General features: G+C 33.9%; 1 protein-coding gene across 3 annotated transcripts; it reads right to left on the reverse strand.

Annotated features, from left to right (window-relative positions):
- Nucleotides 1–208: 208 nt before the first annotated feature.
- LOC123268602 (KICSTOR complex protein SZT2-like) lies at nt 209–19,832 on the reverse strand. 3 transcript variants are annotated; one of them, XM_044733828.1, is made up of 11 exons: nt 19,684–19,832; nt 18,934–19,251; nt 18,767–18,844; nt 18,281–18,686; nt 16,593–18,192; nt 16,241–16,434; nt 10,082–10,245; nt 7,398–7,893; nt 6,724–7,308; nt 619–6,647; nt 209–531 (listed from the first exon to the last, which is right to left on the reverse strand). In XM_044733828.1, exons 1-11 carry the CDS (start codon nt 19,684–19,686, stop codon nt 397–399), a joined length of 10,008 nt encoding a protein of 3,335 aa, XP_044589763.1. In that variant the 5' UTR covers nt 19,687–19,832; the 3' UTR covers nt 209–396. The 3 variants fall into 3 exon arrangements, with proteins under 3 accessions (XP_044589763.1, XP_044589762.1, XP_044589761.1); XM_044733827.1 differs by having other exon boundaries at nt 19,666–19,832; XM_044733826.1 differs by lacking the exon at nt 19,684–19,832 and adding an exon at nt 19,352–19,637.
- Between the last annotated feature and the right edge of the window lie 3 nt (nt 19,833–19,835).

Here is a 19,835-nt window from a genome sequence, read left to right on the forward strand (position 1 = left end):
TAATATTAATCATTTGAAATGTGATGTTATAAAAAAGAAATTGTAATTTTTTTTTTTTCAATTCTAACGAAATAAAGTTTACCGTTGAACTCGAATAATTAGTTAAACATTAAAAGTTATAATATCGAGTAAATTTTTCAAAATTTAACAGTTACACATTAATCATTAAACTTAAATAAGGAATATAAATAATGAAGAAAATACCAAATTTGTAACAGAAAAATATATATATATATATATTTCATATTTACACGTACATACACATCGTAATGAGAATATAGTTTTCTACAGCCGAATTCGTTGTAATAATCAACGATGTGGAAATGAGAGTGTTGATCAACGATAGTTGACTTCAGTAATCTTGATGATAAATCCAAGTATATTGATAATGTATTGTTATTGATTGTAAAGACCCATCCATAAATGAAAGCAACAAGCATTAACGAAGCCTTCAATTAAATTATGGATCTCGCTAACACTAAACGGTGTACTTGTTATTTCAACAGACTTTCGAGAAACTGCAAATAATTCCTAAAATATTTCAAAACAAACATTTTTTTATTTAAATAAAATATTTTTTTATTATTAATTATTCAATATAAATATATTTAAACTTACGCCTCGAGATGTATGAAGATCAATGGTCAACATCATAAATACTTGAAGATAACTAGGATGTAATATAAGATGATGGCTAACATTTCCATCTGGAGTGCTGAACTGTTTATGATGTTCTTGATATTTATTCTGTAACACTTTAACAAGCGCTTGATACCAACTAATTGGCTGATTAACAAGTGGACTCAATCGCGAATCAAGATTTGACAGTGGTTCAACTTTAGCGAGTGATCGAAGTTCGGTAAATTCAGCATAAGTCATTGTAGATTTATTCTCTAACAATTTATTCCACAACAAATGAGTTCTACAATGCAGCATACCTTTGTCAATCATATTTGTTATATGCTGACGAACTGCCTGTGCTTGAGAAATAATAAGTTGTTGCATTAACTGTTCATGAGATGAATAATATCCCAAATAATTAATTGACTCTCGGCGAATTTGTAGCAAATGAGGGGAACTCATTGACGATCTTGTTATTGTTTCTACACTCGTTAATGGAGAACTTGGTACTGGCGGTGGAGTAGGTGCGAATATTTGATTAATAATAGTATTATCACTTATTTCTTTGTAATTATCATTATCTACATTATCATCGTTACTTTTATTATTATTGTTATTATTATTATTATTTTGTTTTATAAATTCAGTCGTACTTAAATTATTGTCCGTAAATTCATAGTCATCGTTTGATTCATCCCGAGAACTTCTGTTGGATGACGGAGTTGGGGTTGTTGAGGTTGATTCAACAGAACTTTCAACTTGTGAACCACTTGGTGTTTTAACAATACTATAAACCGTACGAAATTTACCTAATTTATTGTTTTCAACTTCTTTTTTTGGATACAATTCACGTTTACTTATTAATATAAGATAATATTTAAGTATTATTTCACTTTTTTCTAATTGCATTGGCAAATCTTGTTTTGATACTATTAGTATTACTGTAAAATCATCAGTATACTTAACATCCTGAACATCACAATAATTAACTGAAGGCGTATTTTGTATACGGACTAATACATATTCACTTTCTTGATCATCAAGTGAATCACTTGTCATTCCAAATACTTGCATACCATAAGTCTTTTCGTGTGATAATAAATATGAATAGAGTGTCGAGGCTGGTGTTGTTAAATTATTAACTGTTATTACATCACTGTATACAAGATTTCTTGCAAAGTTAGGAGCTTTGCTGTAATACTTAATAAAATCATCTAAAAAATGAGTAAGATGATAACCCTGTATTAATGACCACTGTCCAATACCTGATATATATGAATGAATGCATCTTAAATGAAAATCATAAGTAAATGAATGTAAATGCATATTAATTTTAACTTTTTCACAGTTATCAACAAAACTCAATATAAATTGATTGACTAAACTAGCACCGGATTTATTTTGTAAGCGATTACATTCAATTACATGTAATTTTGCAGTAAAAAATGGCTCTTCTAGGCAAAGTTCAAACAGTAAAATTCCACCCAGCATAGACTTTTTTAAATAACATTTTTTTTTCAAGTGATTAGACTCTTCAATTGAATTTTTATGACTAGAAGAGTCTATTTCTACAAGATTAAAACCCAGATCTTGTAAATATTGATTATACTCAAACATCATTGATCTACAAAGTTCTTGATGCCAAGCTGTTGCTTCGTTATTACTCGATCCCATTTTTTGGTAACCATCTGACGATTGCCATTGAGAATTTATTGGCGACATTGATGACGGTGGAGTTAATGAATGATCTCTAGTTGCCGCAGATTGAAATCTCCATTGAGGTAAAAATAAAATAGGCGTATAACAATAATGTATGAGACGTGATAGGCGCTTAAATGTATTTATATTAGTTGATGACATTGGTATATTTGGTGCAGCACTTCTACTTTGCCACATTGTGTGTAATCGTGTAAGATCTTCTTTATTTTTACGCTCACGTTGATGTAAGTCTTGAAGATCGTGAACTGCTATCACAACAGGATCTACAGTATTTGGAGGATAATGCACATTTGGTCGTGCATCACGCATTACTTGACTCACCAAAGGATAATGAACATTTCTTCCAGTTGACAATCTATGACTTGATTTTGACCAATCGGTGTTTTCTGCATTGTACATCACTGAAAATTTAGTCATTGATTCAATATCTGATATTTGACATTCATCACGTAAATGAAAAGATTCCATTGGTTGATGATGAAAAATTCCCAATTTCTGCATTACGACATTTGAAAGTAAAACTGATCGTGATGATAACCATGCACCCAAATTAGTTGCTTGCTTAATTAATTTTTCCGATCGTTCTTTTGACCAATTGTACATGTATAAAATAAATTCATCACCTTGTACTTTTGCTAATAGTAAACGTTGCCGTGGAATAAAATTTGTTTCTTGTATTAGTGGATTGAATTTTTGAAGCAATTTTTGATCCTTTGGCATCAACAGATCAGGTTCAGGAATATTATTGATTGAAGCTTTCCATTGATTAAAATTTCTAGCGACAATAACAGCTTTTGAATGTGATTTGGTATCACCAAGATTAAATTCATATGGCACATAAATTATTTCATCATCGTCATCTTCATCATCATCATCATAATCATTATGATCATCAACACGAAATGAGTAATTGTCAGAATTATCTTTAGATTCATCATCATTTTGTACATGTAATTTTTTGAATGGTAAAAAAGTATTCGGCGATAATATATCATTTATTAAAAACGGCTGGCTTTGATCTAATACAAATGCTCGGGTAGATGTGTCAGGAGCATTGACACGGATTAAATTTTGTAATTCTTTTATTGTTGTAGATATAGGGTGTCTATGTTGAATAGGTACAACGTGTTTTCGTACAGATGGTACACCCATGTCTAATGCAAATTGATACCAACACGGTATAGTTTTATGATAAATTTCATTAAGCATTCCTATTTCACCTAACTCATAAGAATTACAATTTAATTTAGCTTGATCTAAACTTTTTAAATTACTCGGTAGTTGATAATATTCATTCCAATCGTCTTTTGACTCTAATGGATTCATTTGAACAGGCACAGTTAGTGGTACAGAAAAAAGATATAATTCATTAATTAAATCCCAAATGGCATGTTTGATGGCAGCTCCAAGTTTTTCTTTCAATGTTTCAATATTTACTCGTCCCTGTTTCCAAATACGAAATTCAATTGGTACATCTGGAATAGATGCAGAACGAGTTTTACCTTCGTAAATGGTTACAGAAATAGCATCTGAAAAATCAGATATTCTCATTGTGTCTGGAAAAATTTTATCACTTGTTAACGTTATTTCTTTATCAATAGCCATTGCAATACAAGCAATACCGCGATTCCCGCTTGATTGACTTTGATTATTTAAAAAAATATCTGTTTCAGGAACACGTTTTTTTGAGCCTTCAGGCTGAGAATAATCTTGCAAATGATAATGTGCTCGTGGATCTGTATACTTGGGAATGTACAAAAATTGTAAAATATTTTGTCGTAAATAATACGCTAATGCGTCAATGTGTTTAATGTAATAAGGCTGTACAGAAAATTGTACATAGCTTTCTGGTAATCGATATGGTTTTTGAATAAAATGTACATCAGCTGGTGTTAATTTACACATTGGGTTTCTAGCTAACATTACAGACAATACTTCTAATACAGCATCGTCTAGCCTATTATGCAGAACTTGAACTAAATCACGACGTATTTCTAATCCTGGTTTTGAAATTCCATGGACCATAAGCACTATCGAGTCATCACATTTGTTCATATAGTCAGAATCTTTCTCTCCAAATGATCTGACACGTGGCCTTGTATCATCATTTTTATCCGAATCCATTTGATGGGATCCACTCATTCGTGACTGAGATAAAGAAGCTATACTATTACTTCTTGACACCATTAATCTTTCATCACTTTCAGATAATTTATTTTGAAGAGATTTACCATCACTCGTTTGCTCGTGAAGTCTTAAATAGAAAACATTTTTTTGTGAGTTATTTTCACGATAAACAAACATATTTATGCGATTATTTACAGAAAAACGATTCAATACAACTTGAAGGGCCTTAATACCACGCGATAGCCCTGATCGTCCTGGTCCAGTTTTTAATCGTGGATGTAAACAAAAAGTTTCTTCCCACATTACTGAACATCTGAACATACCAGGTGTATTTACACGTGAATCATGTTTTACTACTGATCCTGAATCGTTAAATGAATCGCCTCGTATCGAATGATCGTCATGTGAATCTGGTTCTAATAAAATATCACAATTACGTGTGTCATGGAGGTTTTCCAATAATAAATATTGATTAACTCGACGACATATGGTTGCTATTTGTGAAACTACCTGTTTTTGTACTTGTCTATAACAATCGACTTCTAATGATGCCATTTCTAAAAAACGACAATGAAAATAAACATCAACATGATTACGACGTACTTGTAAAATTAACCAAAAATTTGGCAGTGATTCTCGGTGTTTATCTAAATCAACAAGCCAATAACAATCATCCTCTGAATCACTACTGTCACCATCGTATCCATCATCTGTTCCGGGGCGTCCTTCTCCGATGCTAGATACTTCTGATTGACAACCAGGTAATTCACCAGAATCTTGTCTACTTGTATAATAATTATTATCTTGTAGGCAATCTGAAGAATCTATATCTGGTTTAATTGCCGATGAGTTTTCTTCATTATCTTTATTATTTATGTCAGAGTTATCGTTTATTTCAATATGATTACTAACTACATTATCGTCTTTAACAAAATATAAATATTCCTTCGATTGTTTAATTATATATCGGGTAATCGTCATTTTGATAAGTTCTTCATAAAATTTCGGTGCATTCTTTGCTGATGAAAATACAAAATGCAACGCCACTTTATCAAAATGACAACTGGGTCGTCCATTAGAGTCAGCGACATGTCGAACAACAAAATGTAATGTTTCTTCTGTTGGTGGATTTACATCAAGAAGCGCTGTAACTATTTCATCTTTTAGTAACCACTCAATTTCATTGGTCAGAGTTGAAATTGCGTGATGTTGACAAGGTGGAAGATGAGATATTCTTTCTTTAACAGGCTCATTATCTAGTACGTTGTCATTTTCTGGATAACTTTCACTGTCGGTACTAATACTACCAGTTGAAGATGAACTGCAGTAAGATGTTGATTTAGCTTTAATATCATTTTCAAGACTAACTTCCAAAATATCTTTAGGTAAATATAAACAAATAATATCTAATGTAATTTTAATATTTTCAAAGTCAATATTATCAAAATCGCTCAATAATTGTTCTAAGTCAGAAAAAAAACAGGTTGGTAATGATTTAACAGGAATACTTAAAAAGTTTGAGCCAGAGTGTATAGAAGGATGTATAGTACAACTTAATTGTAAAAATAATGGTTGTTCCTTAATATTATTTTCATCTTCATGTAAATCACTGATAAGTGATTCAGTCGAATCATAAACTTGTAATTTTTTATTTTTAGTACTTGGCCAAGTAGCATTTAATGATATATTATTTTTACCAATATTATTATCTACTTGACAGTCTATAGTTTCTGAATGAAATACAAAATTTATATCATCATCACTGTCAGAGCGATGAAATTCCATTGAGTCTATTCTTTCTGAGTGATGTGATGGTGAAAAATAATAAAATTCTGGATGAGCTGGAACTGGCTTGAAAGCACACGTTATTATTTTTTTAAATTTATTTCTTATTAATTTATGTAATTGCCCAAATTCCGCACATGTAGTACTATGACATTTTTCAATAGCTTTCGCCTCGTCAAATTTTGATGATAAATTATTGAGATGCTTACAAACAGTCTTCAGATAATTTGTTATATTTATTTCAATAAGTGACTCTTCACACTGCTCAACTGCAGCTTCCATATCTTCATAAGAAAGTCTAAGTTGAAGAGCTAGCGATTTATATACTGCTACCACATAACAGTGACAGTGGGCTAAAGTTAATAGTTTACAATGTTCTAATAAACTACGCTGATCTATAAAAATAAATTATAAAATAGTATTAATTTTCTAAAATTATGTTCAATAGCATTTTAATAACGAAAACATTACCATTTGATAAATTTTCTGAATCCTCACTCTTTGGCTCTGGAGAAGCTGAATCATTTGGTGGTTTGAGATTTATGAAATCCTCGTGTAATTGTTGACCGATAGTAAATGTATTATTTTGATAAATATCTTTTGACTTGGGTGTTTTTAATTTCCCTATTAGTACTTCAATCAACAAAGCTAAAGAACAATCATAAACGTATATAGGAAATATTAACCCGGCTTTTACTCCGGTTGACGATATACGTCTTCGTCTTTCGATTTTTGGTGTACTTTCAGCGGTGGTTGTACGACTAGATAAATTTGATTCAAAGTCAATCATGCGTAAATTCGAAGAAATTTCTAATTTTTTAGGACTGCCAATTAAAGAAGACGTTATTTGATCATTACTAATTGATGAAGCTGGTTGTGATAATACATCTAACTTTTCTATCGATTTATCACGCGAATGATTTCGTGTTATCGCGATAGGAGATCCGAGGTTTCTTACATCTTGTTCCGTTGCCGGTAAAATTGATATGATTATATGTGCTACATTTACACCTTTAATAAAACAACGCCATCGAATATTTTTCAACTGCTTATCATCTGAAAAATATATTATTAATAAAATATTTTGATGCATAGAATGGAACTATTTTCATTTACTTGTAATTTTATAAAAAAAATGTTAATACCTGAACTAATAGAAAATGGAAGTGGTCGACCGTCCTCACGTGACCTACTAATAAGCATTTCTGTGAATTTTTGTGATTCCAAGGTACTTAATATAAGTTCTTTGTTATCAAGTTTTTTCATTTGATCCATTAAGCACTCAATTAAGATATTGTTGGTATCTTCATTAGTTCCATCAGGATTCTCATCAGCAAACATTGAAAATAATAATTCAGCTTGTTGACATTTTGACAAAACATTAATCATATCAAAATTAAAAATCTTTGAATGAATTTTTTCATCAGGCTGATCATCGGATAAGATTTTAGAATGTGTACAATTTGATACTGATATTTGTCGTGCAATTTTGTGCGAATTAGCCAGGGCATACTGTGATAATTGATGTTGATATCCATTAGCTATTAAATTTTTGATATCACGAGGTTCTACTTGTGTTAGCATAATCAAATGTTCTAATGTTAGTAATGCATTAAAACACTCTTCATCAACTTGAGCAATCTGTAAAATAAATAGGGGATGTTTTTTTTAACTTTTTTTTTTTTTATTTCATTAACAATAAAAATAATCATTTTACAATAATGATGTAACGTTTGGTCATATAATCGGAATTAAATTAAAACACATTTTATAAAATAAAAATAATACAAAATTTAATAATAGAAAATGGTGTTTTTGAGGCGACCGGAATAAGTTGGAGGAGTTGAATCTCGCTTTTAAACCAAGCGTAGAGACCACTTCTCCACTTGAACCATGACGCCTTGATGAAAGATATCATTTTTTTAATTATTTATCAACAAAAAAAAATTAAAAACTTGGAAGAAAGAAGAACCATGAAGACAAAAGAATCGATGACAGGTTCCGAACGATCTTGAGTTGGAAGAAATAGATCTGGCAAGATCCTAAAATTCCTCACTGCCTAGATCCTCACTTCCAACTCGAGACCATACGGTGGTTGTAGTCTCAAACTACAGAAATTATTTCTATTCACGTCAATCAACCAATTCAATAAGTTCATTATTAAATAATGGTTGTAAAAAAAATTTCGGTCATTAATTGAAATCAATAAATAAACACTAAATAAAATATAGTTTTTGACACTTTATGGTAGTACACAGCACTAAACTAACAATTACTATTATTCAAAACACTATCAATTTTATAAAAATAATTATTATGATTTATTTAAGAGGTGTTTTTCGCATGTCTACTTCTTTTAGACTAAAGTACTGTAAAGCAGTAGAGAATAAGAGAATACGTGATAACTCGTTGAAAAAAAGATAATCCAGGTACTAACAGGCCCAGAGTATACTGTGGGCCTCATATATACCCAGAGACAACTGATACGAAACCCCGTCCTAAGTTCTTCATCGATATCTGAGCCCCGCCCTGATAACGATAACGATATCAATTGATAGAAACCACCAATACACCCCTAATACGATTAAAAATTCTGCGGATTTTTAATTAAAGTCTAATAATTATTATTATTAAATTTATATAATGTTTCTTTGAAAAAATTAAAAAAAAACTCGAGATCTTTTTTAGTTTACGAATTTGTTCTACTTAGTAAGACTTGTCTCAAACAATCTGACTCATCGTCATCACCTCCACCTTAGGTATAACGAAAATGTCAAGTGGAGGGAATGATAAGACAATAGAAATAGAAGTTTTATTTGAAGATATAAAAAATTTTTTAAGTTTACAACATAATAAAATTATTTTATTATACATTAGTTGTTTTTATAAAAATAGATAAAAAAAACTCGCTAGCAACTTTTTAAAGGAAATAGATGTTATAATAAAATTTATTATTAAATAAAATTTAAAAAATTATCTAAGTATTTTTTTTTTTTACGTATAAATAAAATACAAAATTTTTTTTTATAAATCATGATCAATAGCTTTTTAAAGTGTCATTAATAAAGTAATGGATCATTAAACGTCAATTGGATAAAAATTAAACATTAAAACTATGTCCTGAGGAAATTGATGACCTACAACGATTTAAAATAATGAATTTTATTTCAACATTTAAAATAAAACTGTTTTATGATTGATGTAGAATTTATTGACAATTAAAATCAACGTAGTAGAAGAAAAAGACTACGCAATCTTTCCATGATATCTTTGACCAATGTTTGCTCTGTGATAAAACTCTATGACAAAATAAACCACTTCAGAAAGTGCTGCCCAGGATAAATTTTTTATGTTACTGATACGAAATATTATCAAGAATTCTTAAAGATATCATAGTACCGAAGTGTTAATTCGTAAAGAAAAAAATTATTAAAAAATAATATATTAGTATGCTAGGATACTTGAATTGACGCTAGATAATTATCACGTGCGTTCTATTTAATATCAACCATAAAGTCAGGAAGATCTAACCAAGAGAGTTGTTAAAATTACTGCAAAACCATGAAGTCAATCTGATTTCAATTAAACCGCTAGTTTATATGTTATCTATTGATGTCTGTGCAAGTATTGACCCTAGATATCTTATCAGATACAAGACGTTTTTGAGAATATGAGAATGTCTTATCAATTTCCGACTAGCAACATGACCAAACGTGACATAGCAGCAAGTGTATATGTATTTTTTTCTTATATTTATCTTTATCTTTTAATTATATTGTTAACTTTCATTATGTACTAAAGACAATTTACGTAAAATAAAAACGCTTACCGCATTTGATAATTCATGATACAATAAAGAACTCATATATGAAGCAGTAGGATGACCAGGTAATTTTACTTGTCCGCATTGAGGCTCTATCCATATTTCAGTAACAATTTGATAATCTCCTGTACTTTCATTTTCTTCTGTAAATCCTTCTCCATCTCCTGTTCCTATTAAATAATACATTGATTTTTAACGATAAAAATATACACATTTTTTATCATATTTATTTTTTAACTCTTTGACTAATTTAATCAGATTTACTTTTTCAGTTAGATTATAGGTTTTACTTTTTACCTTAAATGATAAATTTCATAAGCAAACATAAAGCCTTGACGATTTATAATTTTTTCATCATTATTTAAAAATTCTACTTAATGTACTCATACAATAATTTTTTTTTATTCTATAAGCAAATTAATGTTTTTAATTTTTATTTTTTAATAAAAGAAAATTTGGTTATTAAGTTATAAATAGTAAAAATAAAATTTTTAACTTCTCGCTAAGAGAATTGAAAATTTTCAAAAATCGGGAAGTTATTGGTTTTACCCCGTTTTTCGAAAATCGAGTTTTCATCAGATCTCGACGTTTTGAGGTCCTAGGAAGCTTCTCTGACTATTCCCGCGAGGGTGTCACTATATATATATATATATATATATATATATATATATATGTGTGTGTGTGTGTGTGTGTGTGTGTGTGTGTGTGTGTGTGTGTGTGTGTGTGTGTGTGTGTGTGTGTGTGTGTGTGTGTGTGTGTGTGTTTTAACTTAGGGGGGGGGAATCCCTTTTACGGATTCCAGGCATAGCTGTTCGGCCTGGATATGTGGCGACTCGACGCAGCGTCATACTAAAACTCGATGCTAATGCCCCTACCCACTAAACCCCTTTTCTTCTTTCCTCTAATCCCTCATGGAAACCGCCGTCAGGCATTACTTCGTGAGGGGAGGATCTAGCTACTGCTATTCCTTCTGGTGGCTAAGGTGTTATTTTTCCTTCCTTCTAGTTTCTGTCATTTGCCCTTTTTCTTTCAATGGAACGCAGCTCTGTAAGCACTTCGGTGGTAAACGTGCTTGTAGCGTTCCAGGCAGCTTCGGATGACAGCATTTCTTCTACTATTGACTCTGGTGTGATTTTCTTGTTCAGGATCTTCTCTAACTCATCACGCTGTGGGTTAAAACGAGGGCACTCAAAGAAAACGTGCTCCGCATTTTCAGCAACTCTTGGGCAAGACGGACTCTCTGGGGAATTATCGTGCTTAAAGCGATGAAGGTACTCCCGGAAACAGCCGTGTCCGGACAACATCTGGGTCAGATAGTAGTTGGCCTCACCGTGATTCCGGTTAAGCCAAACGTCAATCCTTGGTATGAGTCGATGAGTCCATCTTCCCTTCTCCGCAGCATCCCATAGTTGTTGCCATCTTGCTATACTATGTTGTCGCTCTTCAGTTCTCAGTTCTTCAGCGCTCAGTGTAGATGACCTCTTTCAGTGGTATAGGTTCCATCTTTCTTCAACTAGGACTCTAAGAGGCAGAGTTCCAGAAATGACGCACACTGCCTCCTCGGATATTGTGCGGAAGGCGCTTGCAACTCTCAGTGCAATTAATCGGTAGACCGGTCCGGCTTTCCTCCATTATTCTTGGGTCTCCAGCGCGTCTGCCCAAACGGATATTCCATATGTGAGCACTGATGTGACTACTGACGACAGCAATAGTCTCCTGCTCTGCTTCGGGCCTCTAACATTCGGCATCAGTCTTGATAGACTAGTTACCACCGCTGATGCTTTAGCACTTACGTGTTCGACCTGTTGCTTAAAGTTCAGTCGGGCATCCAGCGTCACCCCCAAATATCGGATAAATGGTTGCGATGCGATCTCCTGCTCGCCGACATTCAGCTTGATGTTTTCTACGATCTTTCTGCTGGTGATGAGCACAGCTTCAGTTTTGTGCTTGGCTAACTCCAACTTCATCATCTCCATCCATAGGTTAATCCGGCTAAATGTGATATCGAAAGTCAGATTGATCTCTTCCAAGTGTTTCGCGACAATCACTACCGCTACATCATCGGCATATGCAACAAGTTTCACCTCTGATGGTAATGCAACTCTCAGGAGACCATCATACATGATGTTCCACAGCAAAAGACCCAAAACCGAGCCCTGTGGCACTCCTCCGGTTATTTCGTACTCCCTTGGACCGTTTTTCGTGTCATATTTGAGGACTCTGTCTGTAAAGTAGTTTGCTACCATTCTGCGCAGGTATCCTGGCACTTCTTTATCTTCGAGAGCTCACATGATGCAGTCCCAGTTAGCGGAATTGAAGGCATTTTTGATGTCCAAGGCAGCCACTAAACAATACTTCTTTCTGCCACGTTCCCATCTCTTTCCAGCGATTGCCTCCTTAGCTGTATCGACCACCAGGTTGATCGCATCCAGCGTTGATCGTCATTTCCGGAAACCATACTGGCCTTCTGCTAGGAGTGGATCGACGGCTGCTTCTATTCGTTGGTGCATTATACACTCTAATATCTTACCCACTGTATCCAGCATGCAGAGTGGTCGGTAGGATGATGGCTCGTCCGGTGGCTTCTTCCCTTTAGGGAGAAGTACAAGTCTTTGCTGTTTCCATCTTCTAGGGAAAATCCCTTCTTTGAGGCACGAATCGTAGGTATCTAAGAATAGATTTGGCGCTGCTTTAATAGCTGTTTTTAATGCAATATTCGGGATTCCATCCAATCCCGGCGCCTTATTATTCCCTACTCGGTTACACGCCTCCATCAGTTCGTCTTCTGTGACAGGTGGAATGTCTTCTCGATTTACTGGCAATGAAGAATAGCCGAATTTACTTTGTCGAGGAAACAGCGTAGAAACTATTCTTTCCAGGAGCTGTGGACACGTAGGTGATGGCATTGGCTGGCGCTTCAGGTGGGTCATGACCACCCTATACGGTCTGCCCCATGGGTCCTTTTCTACCTCATCAACGAGTTCCTTCCAACAGCGTCTTTTGCTATCTTTGATGGCCTTGTTCAGTTCTCGATGGGCCTTTTTGTATTCTGCGACCAGCTCCGCAGAGTTAGGTCGTCGGTGGCCACGCTGTGATAATCTTCTCTTTTTGTGACAAGCTGTGCGAAGGGCGTTAATCTGATCATTCCACCAGTGCACCGATGGTATTTTATTGATGCCACGCTTACGGGGCATGCAGGTGTCGCACGCCTGGGCAATTCTCGTCATTAAGTCCTTCGTCTTCTCTACAGCATTTCCTGTGATGATGGTCGAGTCACTGTCTAAGGCTACTACCAAAGCTTTCGAGTCAAAGTCTTTCACTTTCCATCCAGCTGCATTAGTTTGTCTAGTTGCTCTTTGAGGGTTCCGGCCAGCCGATATTTCCCAAAGTATTGCACTGTGGTCGCTGGCGGTGTAGGTGTTTAAGACTTCCCAAGAATAGTTTCCTTTCAATAAGCTGCTGCTGACGAATGTAAGGTCTATTATCGAACTAGCCTCTCCCTTGGTATATGTTGGTGTCTCACTGATGTTGAGAAGGTCCACGTCCAGTGAGGCCATTGCTTCACGTAGTGCCTTGCCTCGCGCATTAGTCTGCTTGCTGCCCCAGTCTACCGCCCAGGAATTGAAGTCCCCTGCTATAGCTACTGGGTAGTATTGCTTTGCGTCTTCGGTCAGTCGATCCAGGAAGTCAGTAAAGTCGGCAATGGAAAGGCTAGGTGGTGCATAGCAACTATAAAAACGGATGTCGTTAATAGACGCTGCTACAAAGCCGATGCTATCATTGCTCACTATGCTCTGGAAGGGAAGTTTGCCACAGGACCAGATGACAGCCTTGGTGGTGCTGTCAGTTTCCCAAGGTTGGTTATTCAGGTGTCTGTATGGCTCTGCTATTATTACTAAATCAAGCTCTAATTCACGCACGGTCTGCACGAGCAGGTCATGCGCGGCCCCACAGTTATTGAGGTTAAGCTGTAATATCCTTATGTTTGCTTGCTTGTCATTCTCTGGAGTGCCTCTTTGTATACCGGGCACCTGTATATGCCGGCGTGATGGGCAGCGTTCTCTGCGCTCTTATTTTCCGCGTATAATACACACTTCGCTGGGTTTTTACAGTCCGCAATCTTGTGTCCTTCTTGGCCGCATCTGATGCATAGCTTGGATCGATCTGTCTTGCTTCTGCACTGGGATCCGTGGTGCCCGAAATTCCAGCATTTGTAACATTGGGTAGGTTTCCTCGTGGCTCTAATTCGGCAGTTGACCCAGCCAATTCGGATTTTACCGCTTCCTTCTAATATCTTCTGAGCTGCTGCAGCCGGTAGTGTCACGACAGCGGTTTGGGTACCTCTGTAGGCTTTGCGGATCTTGATTGTCTTTGGTGGTATTTCGCAGAGCTCCTTGGTTACCGTATGCAGGGCAGCCTGAATATCCTCCTTTGTTGTGGTGTCATCTAGGTCTCGGATCTCGATGTATTCTTGTGGCCCTTTGCAGATCACTTTGGCCTCCTCCTTAAGAATGTTTGCGATGGTCTGTTGCAGGCCTTGGCCTTTGTCCACGCTCTTCCGCGAAATCGTAATCAGCAAGTCCCCGCTTCTGGTCTTGTTGATCTTGTCCACCGTTGTGCGAACCTGCTCATCAGGGACGTCCTTCTTTATGCGACGCAGAATCTCGGCGTACTTTGCTTTCTCGGCCGGGCAAATGATCAGTGCGTCGGGTCTGATCCATTTGAGCGGTTTTTTGCGCTTAGGCTCCGGCCTGGGCTTCTTTGAAGGCTCCTTTGGGAGCTGTTCTTTGGCTAGCCTCCATTTCTCTTTCCTTGTGTGGACATCTTTCCAATCAGTCGCGTCTTTTTTTTCGGCGTTCTGCTTCATCACGTTTTTCGGTGTTTTTTTTTTTTTTTTTTTTTTTTTTTTCGGGTCAACCGTTTTCCTAATCTTTAACTTCCCGCTAAGAAAATCTCAGATTTTCAAAAATCGGGAAGTTATTGGTTTTACCCCGTTTTACAAAAATCGAGTTTTCATCAGATCTCGACGTTTGAAGGTCACAGGAAGCTTCCCTGACTATCCCCGCGATGGTGTGTGTGTGTGTGTGTGTGTGTGTGTGTGTGTGTGTGTAAGTATGTAAACCTCTTATAACTTTTGAACGGTTAAACCGATTTCATCGCGGTTGGTGCCATTCGAAAGGGCTTGGTCAAACTTAGATTTTGAATACAATTTGGACTGACTCGGACCGATGGATTTCGAAATATCTAAAAAAACTGTAAAAAAAAATTTTTTTTTAAGTAGTTTTTTTGGAATAACTTTTAAACGACTTTATCGATCAACTCCAAAAACTAATCAGCTCTTAATCTCGAGAAACCACGTCTTTTGCCGCTAATCCGGTCAAAATCGGTTGATTCGTTCGAGAGATATCGTGCAGGAAAGAAAACCCAAAAAAGTGTTTCTTCGGAATTACTCCGAAATTTCTAGTTTGACCAATTGAAACTTAAAAATTCTTTATGAGGCTTAAAAAACTGGATAGAATGCCGCCAACAGCGTAAGAATCGGTTCATTCATTCAAAAGTTATTGCCGTTTGAAAATTCAAAAAATAGTGTTCTATGAAACTTTTGTCAGACTTTTGAGCTCAAAGAGCTCAAAAGCATAGAAAAGGTATCTTTTTGAGCTTGGAGAGCTTAAAACAACACATAGATTGTATTTTTGACCTCGAAGAGCTCAAAAACTTTGTAGGTGCAATTTTAAGCGCCCAGGTATTAACGGAATTAGCGGGAAGTTGCAGGGATGGCCTTTTTAGGGTCAACCGTTTTCCTATTTTTTTTCAAATAAAATAAAATTTAGTTATTTTTTTTTTATTTCTGTAAACTATACTATTTCAGGTATGAAATAAATTATGTTGTAAAATTGATAAATCGACAATTTATCAATTATCAAACCAGACAGACCTTAGATACTTATTTAATACCTACTGACTATTCACCTGTTACATGTTAGATAATCATTATTTATTTTCTTTCTAATATCTCGTAGTATGCATATGGATAAATTGAAATGTTCAGAAAAAAAAGTTTACAAACTATTTTTAAAAAGCATTGCATGTAATAAATGATTTGAAGTATAGTTTTTTACTGTGACGTAGTTAAATAAAAAGCTTTAGTAAAATTAATGTAAATACCTTGATCTGTATCTTCTTCTGACTCACTATTTCGTTCTAATGTTGGGTTAGTAATTGTGTGAGGAGGAAAAATAATGTATTGGATAATACAAGGATAGAAATCATCTTTTAAACCTTGCATTTGTACTTCTAAAACCATATTGATGATTCCAGCGGTAGAATATGAAAAATTAAATCCCTCAGTTAATCTCATTCTAAAATAATAAACACAGAGTAAAAATTAATAATAAAAATTTTCCAATAAAAAACTTTTCACATTTAAAAAAAAAAAAAAAAAAAAACATCAGTTAAAAACTTGGTTTAAAATAAAAATTAATTGAGCATGATAAAATAAATAAGCTAAATAACTTACTTAGTTATTGTCGAAAGTATCCTAGCTATCGCAGTAATATTCAGTCTTGGCATATTTATTCCAGGGATAGTTTGTATAATTGGTTTTTTAACATTCCACAGCCATCGATTATGATGCAAATATCTAGATAATGTCGTAGTTAGAATTCCACCTGGAATTTGGGTAGCTTTAAGAGACATTGACTGTGCTCTATCAAAATTTACAGCAATAGTACTTAAATCTATTGGTAAACGTTCATATCTAATTAAAATTTTTTCTAAAGCTTTATGTATAATTGTACAACAAGGAGAAGTTTCTCGTTGCTCCATTGGACGATTCGGTAATGTTAACTTGGACAATTTATCAACTAAATCTGTTACAACATTGTGACGTATTGCACCCTCTGTACCACCAGCAAAAGCAACATTCAATACAACACATAGAGCTTTACAATTAATTCTGATTACAGAAAAGGAGACAGGTGGCTTTTCAATTTCTTTTTGTATAAATTTAACATATGTATGATTTTCTACTAGTACAAAGGTCGCCCAGTTTTTTAGCATTGCATAAAGTACTACAGCAGCTTGCCTGTATTGAACACATTGAAAGCGTCCACTTTGGTTCGCTTGATGAAGATATTTAGGCAAAGGTCGATCGTGAGCTAAAATAAGTGTAACACGTTGTGAATGCATCCAACGGGCCCATTGATTTGAATCTAAAGATGCAACAGGTTGCCATATTTTTCCAAATTGATGATATGCCGAGTCACTAAGTTGAATTGTCGTAGCTTGAGGATAAGCTGATAAATTAAATACCGGCATACCACTTTTTATTGTATCAGGTACATTATACCAAGTCCAATCTGGTTCAAGAAACCAACTAAAATGTTCAAGCATATTATTACTCTCTGTTAATGCTGATAAAGTTGCCCAAAATCTCGACACAACACTCTGACGATACGGTGATTTTAATGGTTTCTTCGATGTACACGTGATATCATGAAGAAATTCATACGCCGCTTCTACTGTTATTGTGTACTGTATTTTATTGTATGTAACTAATGATTGACGTGGCCATGGACAATATACACAGTATTCGAGGAAGACATTTATTTTCCACGGAAGTATAAAATAAACTTCAAGACAACCATCTCTCATTGAAAATTTTTTTATTAGATATCCGTCTCGTAATCGACAGCATAAAAGGCTACTCAATGTGCATGTAACTTTATCCTCAAGTAATTTTTTTCGCAACAATTGTATTTGTTGGTTTCCATAAAATAGCCCATTTTTTGTAAACCAATAATTAGACCGATGAATATTGCTAGTTGATTCAGATCGATACAATCTCCAACATAAGAAGTTTTCATGATAAACATTAATTTGTGAATCAGCAATTGATGGTTCTGGCATAAATGTCATATAACAACCTAAAGTCGCTGTCGCGATGAAACATAAAAGATCTGGGTATGCAACTAATCCATTAGCGCAGTGTGGATGATATGCACTACCCAAGTGTATAAAACTACAAGCTACTGTTGACACTCGAAATTGCTGGACTATTGAATCTAATACGTGGATATCAGTAGTTGCAAGTATACCATCAGTTATAATAATTAGATCTAAAAAAAAAAAAAGTTAAATGCATTTTTATTTATATTTTTTTGAAGATTGAAATATAAGTTATGTAATAACTAATAATTATCTCACGTGCGCAACTATTCTCTGGCAATAGAGCAACGGCAAGTAATCCATATCGTAACATATTTATAAAAGTTGTTTCAGGAGAAAGTATTGATAAATTTCCTAGAGAGTTACTAATATTAGAACAAACTCCAGAAGTTCGCTCTTCAAAAAGTGCGTTGACCATTCCATTATTGTCAGGACGGAAAATTTCTTGATGTTGATAAATCATACCAGTAACATGAGCAATTCGTTCTTCTAATGAAATTAATTGTTTTTCTATAACTTTCATGAGGTCCGCAATATTTGTTGTATTTACAAGCCATCCTTGGATTATTATTTTTTGAGCCGAATTTGTTAAAAATGGAGTATGAGCTATTACAGTTACATAAACTTCTGGTTGAAGAATTATTTTACTTCCTGGAATAGGAAACTGTTTTGCGCATTTATTAAACAACATGTTTTTAAAGAATAATTATTTTCAGAAAAAAGTATAAAAATCATGCAACTTACAGGTTTTGAAATGTTTTCTAAAAATTCTTTTGTTGCTGTACAAACTTCGTCTAATACTATTGCACCACGTTGAATATCCTATTGACAATAAATAATTGTATTTTTTTAATAGTAAAATAAGCTAAAGTTATTTTTATAATAAAAATATTTATATATAAATGACTTACAATAGTACCAAGTGATGGACTAAGATCTAAACAAACAACCATTCGGTATTTATGAGCAAGAAATATGACAGAAGTTGATGAAGTAACCCGATACTGGTACAAATGACTGTTGTCATCATCCCAAGATGTTGGACAATTTGAAGGAACAATAGATATTACTTCTAATTCTTGTATATCATCGTTATCACAATCTGGTAATTTTATATTTATTATTTTATCCAAATGATCTAAAATCCATTGGGCCCGAACGTTTCGTGATATAGGAAAACCATTTTTCATTAACAAGAATACTTTATCAGCTTCGAGGACAACTTTTTCCTAAAAAAATTTTTTTTTATTTAAATAATCACATCATAATTATGACTAATATGATCTAAGTATAATTACAATAAAAATATTTTGATAAATTTAATTATACCTCACTTTCAAAACTATCCATTGTAGATAATTATCATATTATAATCAGTAGTTAATGATAAAAATTAAATTATACAATATTTATATTTTATCAAAAATGTTATAAATATATTTTTTTGTTTATTTAACACTGATAAAAACAGAAAATTTAAACAGGTACTGCACATTTATTTTGGAAAATAAATAACAAAACGACATTTCTTTATGCACAAGTGCGGTCAAAGGTTATTATTATTAATAACATATTTTTATCCACATGTACAAATTTTATTTACGTTTCAATATAAATAATAATAATAGAAAATAAAAACACACATGGTTGGTTATAATCACCATTTCTCGCAATAAAAAATATAAAAAGTAACATAAGCGCCTCTTGTGACCGTCTTTGACATTTTCAATCTAACCTGGATAACTCTTCAATGTTTATGTTTATATTTTTTTCTTTCTTAAGAGTGTGTTAAAATTATAAAAAAATATTCTAA

This window comes from Cotesia glomerata, linkage group LG7 (genome assembly GCF_020080835.1).
Source record: "Cotesia glomerata isolate CgM1 linkage group LG7, MPM_Cglom_v2.3, whole genome shotgun sequence".
In the NCBI taxonomy this organism is placed as follows: domain Eukaryota; kingdom Metazoa; phylum Arthropoda; class Insecta; order Hymenoptera; family Braconidae; genus Cotesia; species Cotesia glomerata.